The 17,907-nt window shown below is 35.0% G+C and overlaps 1 protein-coding gene across 1 annotated transcript in view; it reads right to left on the minus strand.

The window, feature by feature from the left end:
- Positions 1–17,505: 17,505 nt before the first annotated feature.
- Positions 17,506–17,907, minus strand: part of LOC118033997 (uncharacterized) — a 5,997-nt gene continuing 5,595 nt past the window's right edge. The window contains 2 exon segments of the mRNA XM_073406446.1: positions 17,506–17,616; positions 17,755–17,895. Coding sequence (XP_073262547.1) covers positions 17,506–17,616; positions 17,755–17,895 — 252 coding nt within the window.

Consider the following 17,907-nt stretch of genomic DNA (forward strand, 5'->3'; position numbering starts at 1 on the left):
TTATGCTATTGAATTAAATCAAATGAACTTTTGAGATTTTATGTCGAAATTAAGTAAGCATTTGTTAATTGATTTCAATACTCGCCCTCTAATTAATGGATGATGAAACATATATGGCTCATAATTAATTAATTCAAAACCTAAAGTGGAGAAGTCTAGGAAAACTTGATTGATGTAGACCAAAGTTTTAAAGATATGGAAAATCTAGATTGCAACGATATCCAATATTACTGTGACATTAATTAAACAGAAAATTAATGCACCATGCCTTTTTATATATAAAAAAGTCTCGAGTCTTAGCAATTTATTAGTTATATTTATGTAATGGAGACATAATTATAACTAAAAAAGAAGATTTGGAAGGGAACTGTTATAAAGATACATAGAATACTTTTGAAAATGGTCTTTCATATTATTTCAAAACTACATCATCGTTTAATGTGTCATGCAATCATTACAGTGATACTTATTATAGATTGGATTAAAGAAATCTTAAAAGGAGGAATTAGTTTTTAGATTGGGTAAGGAGAGTGTAAAGAACTAATTTAACTTAAAAGTTTAAATTGTTAGGTTAAATTTCAAGATATGATTTTATAGTATTTTTTAAATATATTATTTTAAGGAAAGCTTTTTGGATTTTAAAATTTACATAGATTCACATTATTTTTTGCTTAATTAACTCGTGACTGTTTGGTCATTAAAGTTTTAATATAATTTCAAAAAAATTATTTTAACTCAATAACTTAAACTTTTTAAAAGGATTTTAAGATATGATTTATATTTAGAGAGAAATATTAATTCTAGATAGAGAAGTTGAAATGATTATGGAATTATGAAGAAATAATTTTCTTACCTCTACATTATAGCTTCAGAACCAACGACAACAATTTATAATGTGTTGGTCCCAATATTAAACTTACAGTGGCAAAGAAATTTAAGAGGTACATAACTATAATTTTTATACCTTCTATTATCTATATGTGCAGGAGTTGTGTTATTGTATGTTCTAATAGATGGACGGTGTTGGAATCTTGACATAATAGGTAATTATATAGTTAAATTTGAATTTGTCTATAGACAGGATAATATTTCCAAATATATTTATGATCGCTTTATTATTATGAAAAGGTCTCGTAGCTCATAAGATTGAAATCTTTCTTTGATAATTAATGTATATACAGCTTATGTACTAGGTAGTTCTTAGCCTACATACATATCATATCATATCTCATTAACAAGCGACTTGTATTTTTTGTGACAATCCTCCAGTTATCTGCTTCTATATTGTTTGGAGCCATGGAAACTACAAAGTAGATACATGAATTGGCTTTTGGATCTAGTGGTGTGCATGTCGGATTTAATTAATCATATTTTACTGTAGTTGATCATTTGGTGATGAGGAATCTTCAGAGACGAGCAATTTTATTGTTTTCTTATGAAATTCTATAGGGGATTGGGGTGACTAAAATAAACATGGTGTTTCATGAAAAAAGATTCAGAAAAAAAATAGTGTTTTCCATCTTATATACTTCAGAGATTAGCTCTTTAGTTAAGGTCTACAAAATATGAATTTTCTTTATACAATTCTGGATCTATATAGGAGCGCCAAAAGACATCTTCCAAACAAATTAGATTTTTAAAGAGTTGCTTTTTTCAGTTTTTTCAATTTGGTGTAGAGCTTTCTTTTCTTTCCTTCTTCTGTCTGTGCATGTACACAAACATAACTTTTTTGTTTTCTTCTAGTTAGCCAAGTCTTTCTGGCTTGATTGTTACCAAAAACAATTTATGTAATAGAGACGAGATATTAGTTCAAGGTTCATTAAACTTGCCACTCAATCTAGGTTAATTAAAAAATAAACAATTTAATATGTTTTATGCCTTTTTATATATACTGGACATGCTTGCTTGATTTTCTTTGAACAAAGTCTCGTGAGTACTATGTTAGGACCACATTTCCATGATCTTAAAGAAAATGCAAACAAGTTGCAGCAACATTGGAGAAGGAATAAAGGATGCCGCCACTAACATGGTGACTGATAATTAAATAATGATTAAGTTAATAAATCATCACAAATATGCTTTTTCAATGAAATGTCTTCCTAAAGTAGAGAAGTACAGTTGTTTTCCTTTTTTTGGACGGTACGTAGTTTATAAGAATATTTTAACATGTAAAATGTTGCAAATTAGAAGATGTAGGAATATTTTAGCTTTGAGATATAGACAGGCTTGTTTTATTAATTGATTTTTTAAGTTTAAATATCATCATTTCAAAAAAAAAAATATTAAATTTCTTTAAACACATTAGATCAATGTAAAATTGCAATTCTTAAGATTCTTCGAGAGAAAAAAAAAAAACTTAATCTTAGTTGATATATAATCTAATCTAAAATATCCGTATTATCAAATAAAAACAAATAAATTATACCCTTATCATTAGATGCTTGTGTAATGTGATGCATGCTATATAAATTGTTAAAAATCCACCATTATATTTTATAATTTGTTCCATTAATGATCATAAGATCCTCTTTTCTTTTTTATTGGAGTTGATGACAACATCAAATGATTCCTAGCAGGAAAATCTCTCAACCCTTTATATGTGTTGCCTAACCCCTTATTATTATTATTATTATTAGTTTGGTCATCAAAATTTGATAAATAGAATTAATTGAAGATTAGCTATATTTTTATTGAGATTTGTATTGACATAATTTTCTCTTTTCTTCTTTTACATGTGAGGAATAATTAATAATCCTAAATGGTTGATCTAATTAATGTACCCATTAAATTAAGAACATATACTACCAAAGGTCTATGAATATTTAACACATCTCCAACATGCTTTAAAATTGGTGTCATACATGCCCAACAACATGAAGACTCCAATGACAGGTGCTCTCTTCCTTGCAGCCATTTTAGCCTTTGTTGGACTTACAGCCATTAATGGCGCTCAAGCAAGAATTTTACCAGGTACTTAACTAACTTATACTTGGATTTATTATCACGTTTCACTAAAATTCATAGACGTTTGTCTCACCACTCACCAGTTGTTTCTTGATTAAAAACATGTTGAATTGCTTGCATATTCCAATTAAACTCTCTTTCTTTCATGTGTTGCAGATAACTTTGGACTCAATGTAGCAACGATAGCTGCTTATGGAAGGACTTATAGCCCACAACCTCCATCTCCGATCCCTTCACCAAGTTCCAAGGACTTAACTAGAAATTACGAGAAGCATTCGTTTCCGCCACCGCAATCTACAAAAACTGATCCATCAATCGGTCAAGCAACCACTAGTAATGGACGGACCATGCCATCACCTCCTCCACCCCCCGAAGCCTGCAACACCCAAAGGCTAATTAATTTTTGGTGCTGGAATGATATGATTTTTTTTTAATTAAATTTAGGCTCCAAGTTATGCTGGGTCAGAACGGAGCAGCGTTGACTGGTGGGGGGCCATGATACCCTCCCAAACTTTGAGAAGATGACATATTAGTCCTAATATTTTGAGATTTCTTAATTATACCCTTGAGTTGAAAGATTATATATAAGAAATATACCTGCTATGCCCCCCAAACAAATCATGTATTATCCAACCGGCACTCCCAATCCATTAATCACTCGCACCAAACTTGAACATGCATGAAATCCGCAGTTAACACACTACTTTTTATAAATAAGAATATCGAAAACTTACGGGTTTAGTTTCTGTTGATGGATGGTTTAAAAAACAATGCTTGTGTGCCAATTAACCCTTTAGAATATAGAGACACAAGGTTTGCTATCATGCATTTTTTCACATGGGACGACGAACTTTGACGAGAATTTAGCCATTAATTTAACTCGAGCAAGAACATCACCAGGCAAGCATGTACCAGATCACTAGATTCTTGTTTATTTCTGCCCCAGTAATATTATATATATAGCTCGATGTTTTTGTATGGTGACAGTTAATTAATGCACTGCTTACTTACTTCTTCTTTGGATCCAAGGGCTCCCTTAGACTTTTATATATATAGAGAGAGAGAACATAGATAATTGGATCTAAGTTAACCGTATAAGAATAGTAAAACACGAGTGGGCTTGGTGTTCATTATTTTTACACATAATTAATCACCCACCAAACTTTGACATGCGCATGCATTGAATCTGTGGTTAACCAGTTTTGAAAAATGTTAAAAAGTTTAATATAAAGTTATTTTCAAATGATTTATAATTCAACTACTGATAAGAAATAAATAAATATGAAAAATCACTATAGAATTACCAAAAGGTCAGGGAATTGAACAGCCATGGACTTGGACCAAAGGCAGTAGAGATTAAATATATATGTTGAAACTCCATCTTGGTAAAAGCTGATCGAGTCCATGGTACTCTCTAAAATAAGTAAATAATGAAACCGAGTGTAAAAGTATGAACTAGTATACCAGGGGATTAAATATAATGGAAGCTTGATTACCACATTTATCTACTTTAAAGAGTATCATATGCTTAGAAATAGCTTAACTCGATCTATATATAATATGCTTTAGTGGAATCAATACGTGCCAATTAAGCAACATGATGACTATTCCAATGACAAATGTTCTCTTCCTTGCTTTAGCTTTAGCTTTTTTTGGACTTTCAGCCATTGATTCCGCTCAAGCAAGAACTTTACCAGGTTATTACAGATCACTAGCTTCTTGTATATTCCTGTCCAAGATACACACACACACACACACACACACTCTCTAACCCAACATCTTGGAAGTGAGCTTAGCTGATGTTCCATTCAAATCCTAACTTTGACAACTGTTTACTAGCTAGATATATGTTTAAAATTACGGTACCGTGGATCTAAAATTTCTTCCATTCATGTGTTGCAGACAGGTTTGGCCTCAAAGTTGCAAAAACATTAGCCACCCCGCCACCTCCGTGTATGGTACATTCGTCAAAATCCAAGGAATTATCAACAAGAGATTATCAGAAGTACTTGACTTCGCCACCACCAACGACTAGTTATGATCAAGAGACCTTGAGCTCACCTCCAAGGCCTGACTCGACAAAAGGCCAACTTGATACTGAGTCTCCATGCAGTAATGAAGAGAGTCCATGCATTAATGATGGTTGCATATCTAAGATAACTGATCTTGAGAGGCCAATACCAAGTTCAAACCCACCTCCAAAACCACAAACTCCTACAGTGCCATTACTGCGTCCAAAATCACCTCCAGGGCAATATATACCTTGTGTCTGCTAGAAATCATATAAGGTTTCGGAATGTTTAGGTGCTGGGCCGCTGGGATGCTGTTTGTGCTTGGCAAATCTTATCTCTCCTTTAGAAAGTGTAGGTTTCTGCTAGTGAAAGTAGGGTTTGCTTCCTTACGAGGTTGATTGAGTTGTTGGTCTTGTTTGTTTGTAGTTTCTTGGTAAACACTTTGCTTACTTCTCCATTGTTGACGGCTCTTTAAGAAATTAGTCAATAAAAAGCGTTTTCTAATCAAAGAAAAATATAAGGTTTTAAGTGGAAAATGCTTTCCTCTTAAGCTTTGGGAAAACACTTTCGATTACATATTTATGTTTATATATTGTTATTTTAAAGTTTATTGTTAATCAATAATATTTGTATAGTAAAAATTCTTCATTTATTCTTTTTTTCAGTTCATATTACATCTTGTTAGGGATGTTCAATAAAATCAACCAACTAACAAAATCGAAAAAACCAAAATAAAATTAACCAAAAAAACTAAAAATACAATTAAAAAACCCAAGAAACTGTTGGGGAAATCCGCGATGATGTATTGATATTTGCTCATAGAAGAGGAAAACACACTGAGACAATATTTAACGTGGTTCGGCAAATTGTCTACATCCACAGGAGAGAGTTCATATTATTTAGAGATAGATAGAGAAAGGATTACAACACACATGGAGGAGGAGGATCACTTCACTCTACTCGACTCCCAGCTCTCATTGCTGCCCTTGCAGCTCTCTCTTTTTCTTCACATGCTCTCTACACTTCTAACACACTCTCACATTTGTTATGCTCTCTTGCTGCTTATTTATAGGCAAGAATGACAGCTCCTCAATCAATGGCTGCACATGGGTTGATACATTTGTCAATGGTGGATGCAACCACCATTGATAAATGGTAACCCTACTAATTAGGGTAGGTTGCTCATTAATGGCAAATCCTAACAATCACCCCCTTTGACATTTATATGGGCAATTGTCCTCTTGCTTCTTCAGCACAAGCTTGCATCCTGCAGCTCTTCCAAACTTACCATTCTGAGAGTGTCTCCGACCAAGTTTACAGATACTGGCCAAACCTTTCAATCACCAGAGTCACCAAAGCACACCTTTTCTCACACAAAAAGATCACTACAACCAGATGGTCTCACACATCACATCTGAAGAGTGTTAACGCTTGTCTCTGGGATACAACATTCCCCTTCGAGCGTATCATCCATGCTCGGTCTGGAATGATTTATCGAGCCCTACACCAAGGCTTATAACACCCCCTCAAACGAATATTCCAAGCATGATAGTCATCATCTGAGTATCTCAATATGATCACTAGCTCACCACTCTTCCAAGAGTCTACTCATCCAGGAGTTGCGTCTGCCCTCTGTTCCATCTTAGGAACCACGCCTTACTTCTCCATGACTCTCTCGCTCTTAGTCTCAAGATTCCAGGTAGCTATCCACCTTTAACCATGGGGGCAACCAAAGTTGTTAAAATCTCGTTTTTAACTCATAAAATCATACGATTTTACGAGTCAGTATATGTTATCGTGTTAAATCGGCTTGTAAACTCGAAAAATGGTAAAATCGTATAAAAACATTGAAATCAGATAAAAACGTTTAAAATCATGTTTTTTGAACCCTGTTTTACGTGTTTAAAAGAAATATATATATATATATATATATATATATACTGCAGTTTGCACTACAGTAAACCAATTACAGCCCTAAAAAGTAAAAAACCTAGCGCCTCTTTTTCTCAATGTCTTTTTGGTTCCAGTTTTCCAATCCAAACTTCCAATTTCCAAATTCAAAACAAATCATCTCTGCAACATTTAAGTAAGTTACCATCCAGTATTCCATACTTCCATCTCTTCAATTTCCATCTCTTCGTAACTTACCAATTTCCAAATTCCACTTTTGTACAATCTACCTCTCTTTCCATCTCTCCAATTTCCATCAATGTGGAAAAGAATTATATTAGACTCTAATATATATGCATCTGCTGGTAAATGGCTGTTGTCTTTTCACAGTGAGAGACTTGCTATTGTGTTTGGGCTAGTAAGCACTGTGGAGGGTAGCACAATAACAGTCATGAAAAATCTTCGTGTATGTGGGGATTGTCACTCTGTTATTAAGCTTATGTCAAAGATTGTAGGATGCAAGATTATTGTCAAAGATTTTAGCCACTTTCACCACTTCTGTGTTCTAGGTTGTTTTTCCCTATTCCTTCCCCTTGCTCCTCTGCCCGATCTTCTCTGTTCAAGACGAAGATGATGATGGTCTAAGCACCAGGTCTACTGGTTGATGGCCCCTTCCCCCTCGGTGAATTTGTGTTTTTTTACTCTATATTTCTGCTATGTTATTTAGCTCTCGATCTTCCATCCTCTTTTTTTTTTTCTTCTGTCTTCACCCCCCCTTTTATAGAGAAGCTTCCCCTCAACCAGTCCTCCATTTACAGGACTATTATGGAATCCACGAACGAGATCGTGGGCAAGAGATATGGTCCATGACTGGATTTATTGCAACAGATTTCCCTGTTGAACCGGCTTCATCCGCGCAAGCGTAGGAGACGATGAAAAATGCTTCCAAAACGGCGCCGTTGTGTCCTTGGGCATGGCTGTTTTTCACTTTAGTCCCTAGACAGTTTAAACTTAACAATTGGGACCCTAATCAGAAATAATTGATTTCTAATTGTGCCCTTGGATTAAATTCAATTGAATCCTTGAGTTATAACGCTATTTACACAACAGTTTTAGGTTTTTGGACTATTCAATTTGGTCATTGAATTTTAATTTTCAAGCAATTTTTCCTTGAATCAGCTCCAAACTTTGGTATTTTTTCAATTACACCCCTGATTCCTTTAATTAATTAAATCAAAGTTTAATTTAGTTTTCAAACTCATTAATTCTTCAATTAAACTCTTGATTCCAGCAGATTGTTTGTTTTAAGTTTGTTGATTATTAGTTAATGAAAAGTTATTTTAAATTATGTATGACTTTTATTTGAATCATGTATTTTAAGATGCTTGAACTATGTATGAATTTTTATTTGAAGGCTTGAAATATGTATAAATTTTTATTTGAAGCATGTTTTTTAAGGTACTTGAACTATGTATGAATTTTTTATTTGAAAAATGAATTTTTTTTAATGTATTTTAAAATTCCTTACGATTTTATGATTTTACGATCCGTTTTTACGATCCGAGTTTGTGTAAGGCTTTCCGTGCCATGTTAAAATCGTGATTTTAACAACCTTGGGGGCAGCCCATCAAAGGTTGATCCATATATGTCTTGATACTGTGAGTATTACAATGCCTTCACTGAGCTCACCACCTTGACAAGAGTCGACTTGTTCCCGGAACCTGCGCATGCCCTGTGCTCCTTCATAGCAGTCGCGTCTTAATGCTCCACAAGTCATCCACTTATTGTCCAAGGCAAATGTCTTCTAGCTCATTGATCTTTAGCATGGGGGCAATATCCATGAAAGTCAATCCTGCATTTGTCTCCATACTCATCATAGCCACTTCATTGACTATACACCTGTCCACTTATATCTAGCCATCACATTGTCTCTGGGCGTTCTGAAATGGGCTTATTTACGGCCCACACACCTTCTCCTCGGGTGTCTCCGATCGTCGTCATGCGGCGGTCTGAAATGGGGCTCCTATCATGGCCCTCACACCTTTTACTGAGGTATCTCCGTCTGTTGTCATGAGACAGCCTGAACATGGACTCATATCATTGTCCTCACACCTTCTGTTTGAGGTGTCTCCGCCTATCGTCATGAGACGGTCACATCCTCCTTCATCGGGGATGTCTCCAGTGGCTCCAAGATTCTCTACCACTATATGGATTTGGGAGAGATTACTGCCACTGATCACATAGAAAGAGAGAGTTGCGGTGCACTCCTCGCATTCCTCCATCTTGATTTCTATGTTTGGAGCTTTTACGCCTTTCTGCTTGATAGCTCCACCTACACCAACTCTCTTTGGTGTCTTCGCCTTTTCATAGGCGGTCACCTTTTATCACAGGCGTTTGCACCCCCTCAATTAGGTGCTTTTGCAACAGCTCATCTTTCCATCCTTGCATGCATTGGAAAGGTCCTCGCGTGTTGTGTTCATCAAGAGCACAAGAGACTTCCTGTTCTACACAATCTATGTTCTGAGCTTCATCTGGGAACTCTTCTTCTCCTTGCACTTGTTGTCTCATTACAGTACCTCATTGGATCCCTCAGGTACTCTTGCACAATCTCCGTGTGCCCTCGTGTAATTTTTGTTCTCCAGATTTCTCCCTATTCCTTGCTTATGTTTAACAGCAGCTCATCCTGTCACAACACCCATCCAAGTTAAAATAGGGTGCCAATCTTTATCCCTTTGCTTTATTTCTCTTCCATTATCAGGGTCTTCATCAATTCTCCCCTCGAGAAATCACAGTCACCAAATCTAACTTCTTTGGAGAAATCACCACTCCATCAGATCCTTGATCATACAGAACCCAACTGTTCCCCTTGTGCCGTTATCTTGCTAGTCTTCATCAATTTCATTATAAACTGTTACATATACGAAAATAGTACCATATGGATAATCCTTCCACTAAGCAAGTTCCCAGGAAAGATTGGAGGGGTCACACTGGTCCCACTTAAAACCCAATCTCCTAGACAGAACTTTTTAGGTCATATATATCCATCGTACTGCCTTTCCGTATATACAACCATTTGCTAGCTTTGTTGCGGCTTTCCTTTACAAGTGATATGGAATATACAAGTTTAATACATGATTTCTCAACATCTCGCGAGACTACTAGTGCTTAGATTCGTCAAGATTGGTCTTCATTAGTTTTCACTCTACACCTCTAATTGTCCACATAACCGGGTGTGCAGAGTGCCCCAATTTTGCCTTCCATCAAAGCAATTAAATTCTTCACTTAACAGTTCAGCACATGTAATTGGGCAAACATGTGCACCTTCTTCTTCTTCTTCATCTCCATCGACCACAATGATGACCTTCAGATGCCTCCTGATCGGGCAATCTCTCTTTAATAATTCATCACTGTCATTTTTGGTCTCAAATCTCAACGATCGGACTGTACCAGAATGATCAAATTAGTTAGAAACATGTCTTGAATCGTTCAAATTGCACTTCAAATGGCTAAGATTTGATCAAAACAATTTTGGCCTGATCAACGGCTCAAATTCAATCTCAGATCCGGTTGCACGTAGGATCAGTTACACTGGATCCTATCCCTCGGCTCGTGGCTCGGTTCCAACTCGGCTCAGCTCAATCTAGCTCGGCTCGCGGCTGATGACGTGGCAGGTGGGTCCCACTATGCTGACGTGTATGATGACTGGTCGCTGACATGGCATGCCAACTGTGTATGCTGACGACATTATGATGTCATGCTGACACCGTCACTATCCGGGTCAGGCACATGGGTCGGGTCGTCTGGTATTTGAGTCGGGTCGGCCCATCCGGGCGAAGAAGACTCGTGGCGCCCGTTTGTGCGCGTGGCCAGCCACCCCGCCGGCGCGTGACGGCCATTTCTGACGTCAGATTTCGACGCGGTTTTCAACAGTGGCTTCGTCTCTTCCTCCTCTACACAATGGTACAGTCAAAACACAATTTTGACAACTTTTATTTTTGAGCAAAAAATCAAACACCACTTAAACCATCAACTCTGACACCAATTGTTGGGGAAATCCGCGACCGGTGATATACTGATATTTGCTCATAGGAGGGGAAAGCACACTGAGACAATATTTAACGTGGTTCGGCAAATCGCCTACATCCACGGGAAAGAGTTCATATTATTTAGAGATAGATAGAGAAAGGATTACAACACATATGGAGGAGGAGAATCACTTCACTCTACTCTACTCCCAGCTCTCATTGCTACCCTTGCAGCTCTCTCTTTCTCTTCACATGCTTTCTATACTTCTAACACACTCTCACATTTGTTATGCTCTCTTGCTGCCTATTTATAGGCAAGGATGATAGCTCCTCAATCAATGACTGCACATAGGTTGATACATTTATCAATGGTGGGTGCAACCACCATTGACAAATGGTAACCGTACTAATTAGGGTAGGTTGCCCATTAATGGCAAATCCTTACAGAAACATTAGTATGGTTCGCTTTCAATTTTACAATCCACTAAACTAAAGCAGTTCAACCAAAAAGTAAACCAACTATAAAAAGCCAAATAACTATAAAAGAAAAACTATTCTCAAACCCTAAAGTAATATATGCAGTCGTATGCCCCATCCTCCACAGGCTTATTGCTAAATTCCTCAAATAAGCGACTTAATAATGTAGTTAAAAGGATATATGTTAAATTCAATTTTCAATTTAGTAATGGAGTTGACTTGGTTTTGTTAAAAAGCCTAATTAAAAAAGTTTGATTAAAAAATTCTTAAAAGAAACTAAACTAAAAAAAATTATTAAAGTTTAATATATATCCATTTTAAATTAATAATAATAAAAAAAGCTTATTTAATTATGTTAGTATTAGGTTTTGTAGTTCTTATATCAAAAAAATTAACTTTTGATCAAACCGGTTCAGTTTGAATTAGTTTTCAATTTGATCTTGATTATATTTTTTTAAAAATAACTTATTCTAGTTTTCTTGGATTTTTGAGCTCAAACATAACTAAACTGAATTTTAAATACCTTTTTTTTAACCCTTGATTTCATTTTTTATTGTTTAAAGTACTTAATTTGCAATTTTAATTATAAAATAAATAACTATTGCATAACCAAATATAATAAAATCATTTATTTTTGTAATTGATTTTTTCAATGTAAGTCAAAGACATAAAAAATAACTTTCAATTATATTTTATTGCATAACCAAATATAATAAAATGATTTATTTTTTCAAATTTTATTTTCTGAAGAATAAATGAGGCTCTATTAACTTGTGCTAGATCCGGTAAATCTGGTCGCTTTGGAGAAACTTTAATAAATCAAGAATATTATTTTTCACCTTTTTTTTTTCATTTCACACACAAACAAAAAAAATGATTTACAATTTATTTTTCACGAATCAATTAAACATTATAAAATAATTAATTTGTTTAAAAATCATTTTTCATGAGACTCATTTTTTAAAAAAAAAATTATTCTATCCTCACAATACGTATTTATCACATAATCTTTAGGTGGAGTCAAATATATCAAATCTTCTATATGATAATTAATTAAGTACATGCAAATATCCACCTAAGATTATTGTTGTTGAGTTATATATATATATATTCTCTTTTTTTTCCTGTAGATTCACTTGTATTTATCTAATTAATAACTAAACATTTTTTCACCGGGAGATTTTCTCATATTTTTTTCCTGCTACAAATCAAGCGAAAATACATGAGTAACAAGAAGAGAATGTGAATAGCACACATTAAGGACTCGTGTATTGTTTTCTTGGTTAAGTGTAATGTCCTATTTTATTTTTTCATTTCAAAAAATAATTTTAAAAAAATTTTAATTTTTTATTTATTTTTTTTTTAAATTAATATTTTTTTGATGTTTTTAAATCATTTTGATATGCTAATCTCAAAAATAATTTTAAAAAATAAAAAATATATTATTTTTATGCATTTCCAAGTGAAAAGCACTTTAAAAAACAACCGCAATCCCACTTTAAAACACGCTCTAAAAAAAATTTGGAGTTTTTTCAATAAATCATTTCTATATTGAAAATTCACAAAATAATATATTAATCTAACTTTCGTACCATATAATGTTGTCTTTAGATTTATTATGGAAAAAAAAAATAAAATAAAATAAAAACCTAAAGTTGTCGATCTCTGAAGGACTGATCGATCGAGATATCTTGCTGTATTTCAAAAAAAAAATAAAACAAGAAAAAAAAAATATATAAGACGACCTTGACCTATATATTCTGTTGTCTTTACTAATTCCAATGGACAAATCAAGAAAAAGAGTGATTTCTTCATTGCATCCGATATTGCATGTGTTCTTTTTCTTCCTACAACCACATAAATGAATAATGAAATTTATTATTTTTCCTTTTTTAAAAAATTTATTCATAAAAAAATATTTATTTCTTTCAAGTCAAGATAAATAGTATTTATTAGGTTAGAATTAAATCAATATCTCTAAATGTTAATTTTGAGATGTGGTTAAACAAAGCTTGTAATACTATTATGATAATAAGCAAAATAAAAAATAGGTAAAAATATATTTTATTCTTATAGATTTATCAATATTTAAATTCTACTTATATACTTTAAAATTTCTCAATATTATAATAATAATAATTTCTTAAGAAATTCAATTTTATCCTTTAATGCTAAATAATTGGTGCAAAACTCCCTTTTCTTCATATTTTATTTTATTTTTTCTTTATTTCTCTTATTATTTCTCTGAGATGGTAAGCTTTTAAAAATACGATACAAAAAAAAATTGAAAAGGTAGGCTATTTAATATTTAGGGGTAAAATTGGAATGTTCTTAAAACTAGAAGCACAGCATTGAGAAAATTTAAAACTAAAGGAGTAATCCATAAGGATAAAACTGTTGCTAAACACAAAATGACGTGGCAAAATGCAAAAGGACAAGTGGGTCCCAAACCGAACCCTTTAAAAACTCCTCTCTCTCTCTCTCTCGCCAGAGCCTTAAAGCGCCAAAATCCTAAACTCTCTCCTTCCAACAGAAACTGTATCTCTTCTTCCGCTTCTTCTCTACTGCTGGTAAGACTCCTTTCTGTTCCTTCTTCCTAAATAAATAAAAAAAATTTATCTTTGATTGGTATTTTGTGTGCGATTTTTTACTATGTTGATTTATAACATTTGGGTTTTTGTTGGTTTTTTTTTATCTGTGAATTTTCTTGGGTTTCTTGTTTGAATTATTAGGTTTTGATGTGAATTTTTCTTCTTGTATGATTTTTATTCGTGGGTTTTGGGTTTTGGGTTTTGTGTGGTGTTTTTATCTCCATTAATCTCTGTGGTTTGAGGAATATTTTGTTGTTTTAGAATCATGTGGCAGATTGATATTACTGCTAGTTAACTTCGATTATTTGGCAAGGATTGCATGAACTGTCTACTTAATTTATCTTAGGATTATAGTATTCTCTGTGTTTGTTTCGATGTTGTCTATTGTCAAAGACTCTAGCTTTTTTCTTTTTCTTTTTCTTTTTGTCAAATTTTGCCCCTTTGTATCTATTTTATGATAAAAAGAATTCATCATATCTTATAAAATCTAATTTTTTTCCTTTGCTAGTCTATTTTTGCATAAATTTCAGTTATGTATATCCTTCTAGTAATGTGTACATCCGATTGCACTCATCCTTTGTCCAGAACTAGTTATGCAATGGCAAGTGAAAAGCCTAAACAAGGAGATAAATTAGCAAATCCTAGTTCTACTCCGCAAAGGAATGAAAAAGTTGGGGCTCATGATCTAACTAATTCACCTGCTGGCCATAATGAGATTCTTGATGATCGGTTGCCACCATTTCCTTTTTTCCAAACTGGGGATATGCAGGGAATGCCTCAACATTATGCTCAGGAAATGCCATTGCCTGCCATCCGTATGATGAATGATTTTTCCCAGTTCAATTTCTCTGACCGTACTGCATTTGACCATGATTACTTATATAGGCCAGTTCCAGATATTTCACTCTTGGAAGGGAATGTGAACGAACCAGTTGATTGTTTTCCCTCATGTGCCTTAACAGATGTTGCTAGTAAGATTTATGATGGTCTTCAGAACTCCAAGATACACAGAAAAGTTGATAGTGCCAGGAGCGACGTGGCTAGAGGCTCAGAAATGCATAGTGAGGCTGCAGAAGCAAAAAATAGTGATGTGCACAAGTCTTCCCTAATTCGAGAAAGGGGAGCTAGCACACCTATGGCAACGCATAACTCAACTAGTGGAAGAGGGGTAATTAATAACATTGTCAACACAAGTGTAGCTCGGTCTAGTCATCCTCAAATCCTTGATGGGAGTTCTTTGAAGCTGGGAGTTGGATGTAATGCGGAGCCCAGGTATACTTCTAATGTCTCCAGCAGATATGGCACTCTTAAGTATAATGAGGCTGCTCTTCCCCATTCAAGTGCTTTATGTGGTCAAAAGGATGATATAAGTTCTTTGAGCTCTTCTTCAAAGATGACTGGGAATTTTTCTACTATTCAAAACAATGCTGGAGGATTCAATAATAATGCTTCGAATGACAGTGGATTTTCCAGCCTCACACAGAATGTTGATGGGCTTTCTAGGGTAGTGCAAAATGCAGGTAGGGCTTTTCAACAAGTGCAGAATGTTGTTGAATTTTCTAACCTGCTGCCGAATATTGGTGGGTTTTCCAATCAAATGCAGAGTGTGGATGGGATTTCTCCTCAAACACCAAATGTGGATGGATTTTCTAGTCAACTGCAGAATGTAGAGCAGCTTCCTAGACTATCTCAGAATGAGGGTGGTAGGACTTTGTCGCTTTTAGCAGATAGGCAACATTATCATTCTATTTCAAGCAACTGGAGCTCAGGACCCAAAGCGAATGCGAATGCAAGATTTTCAAATGTAAATCCTAGTACAGGTTTTCAGGGTTTTCCCACTGAGCCCTTAATACTACATAATAGAAATCAAGTTGGGATACCTGATTATGGACACGGGGAAACTGGGTTGCAATCATATTGTTTCATTAGGAATGCTACTCAAAGTTCTTCTGACCAAAGACAGTATCCTCACACAGGAACTCTCATGAACCTCTCACCTGAACCTTCTCTGGTTGTTCCTTTTGTAGGGTTCACCAGTAGCAACAGTAGACAGAGTCAATCAGGTGAATTATTGAGTTCTAAGTATTCCACTTAAGATCTAACTATGAATTGAGATAGAGCTTCTAAATAGTAGGTTTCTACTTTATTTACTTTGACATTTGTTTGTTTGCGTTTTTCCTTTTTAAATAATCAATGAGGAATTTTGAAAGTTGAGAATGGTCGTCAAATCATTAAGTATAAAAATCTAAATAACCTTGTCCTGAATCAGTTAAATGTCTGATCATGATGAACAATCAGCAAGCTATTCTTTGTTTCTTTCATTGCCAAGTTTTAAGTTTAATTTAGGTGTCCCAAATTGCAGTTGATCTCTGCCCTTTAAATGATTACGGTGTTCTTCTTCAGGATTGTATCAATTATTTTTTTTCTTTTGTTTTATGGTGAATCAATGAAAGAGGAGAGTTTGAGAGTAAATACAATCTGGGAAGTGGTATGAAGTTTTGAAATGGTGGTAGCCAGTAGCTCAACTATGATCCCAGAAAAAGATGTAAGGGGTCTGTGTATATATAGTGGAGGTTACTTGTCGTGTCCAAAGGAGGTATAATTATTTGCTACTCTTTCCCCACCTCTGTTTTTTTCTTTTTTTCTTTTTGTGTGTGTTTTTCCTCTAATGGATTTTTTAATCCTTAATCTAACCATTAGGCTAACAGAAAGTCATAACTGATGTTTAATTAGTTATTTGCTGATTGATAATTGCTGAACTTCCAGCAATTCAGCCTTTTCGAGCTAAACAGGTGCTGCTCAATTCACTGAAAGCAGTCTGTTTTCGTAGAAATTTGGAGTTTAACATGCAAAGGCATCCTTCGTTTTCTGCACTAAAATCACAGCTTTGGCGTGCATGTCTCTGTGTCTTAAACTCATTTTCTCATAGTAAATGATGTTTTGATCCTTAATAGTAACCATCAATTTATAATGCTCGTTTGGCTTGATGAAAGCCACAAGTGTCATAGTTGGGATGCTGAGAGATTCATGTTGTTCATATTATCAGCCATATGGTTTCATTGCAGCTGATTTACCTATAGAATATGAATGATGATGATAACAAACAGCTTTAGATGATGATTCTGCTAATTTATTTTGGATTCGTAGTTCTTAGAATTCATGCTCACAATATCATATTCTGGACACAAATTGGGCTCGGGTGGTAAAGTGTGTTACTTAATTCATTTGCCTACTTTCCCTTGCTATTGCTTGCAGCTAAGCTGCTCAAGCTCCTGTCAAGCTGTCCTGAAGTTTTTCTGAATCTTCTTCTAGTACTATAAATTAGCATCTAGCTTGACTTAGCTGTTGTTTTGAATCATGTGCTATTATTATTGGTGTTAATTTTTTAACTTACAGGTCAGGTAATCCCAGCAGCAAATGCACCTGCTCAGGCGTCCAGTGTTCCTTGTAGACCATCATGTAAGAGGGGTGCGGGTGAATCTTCTCTTGCTACTCCCGAGGCTTTACACCGAAAGTTCAGAGTTTCTAGAGCTTCCAGTCACTTGTCTACTCCAAATATGGCTCAAATTGCTTCACCTCACACACCACCGCCTCTGGCTTGGACTCCTTCCTTGAGGCCGCCCTCTGTCCAACTAGCTCGCCCATACATAATCCAATCTCCTCCAGATGTGTCACAAATTAATGCACCAGCTCTGGTTCAGATTCCTCACTTGAGACCACCACCGGTTCAAGCAGCTTACAGAAACCTAGCTCAGTGTGCTTCGAATTTGGCCCAAATGACTCCACCTCACTCACCTCTGGCTTGGACTCCTCCCAACTCAGCCCTAGTCCAAACAAATCATCCACTCCTAGCGCAGGTTGCTCTGAATTTGACCCGAGCTCCACCCAACGCACCTCTGGCTGGGACTCCTCTTTCAAGCCAATTGCTAATCCAAACTATTCACCCAA

Source organism: Populus alba, chromosome 1 (genome assembly GCF_005239225.2).
Source record: "Populus alba chromosome 1, ASM523922v2, whole genome shotgun sequence".
NCBI lineage: Eukaryota > Viridiplantae > Streptophyta > Magnoliopsida > Malpighiales > Salicaceae > Populus > Populus alba.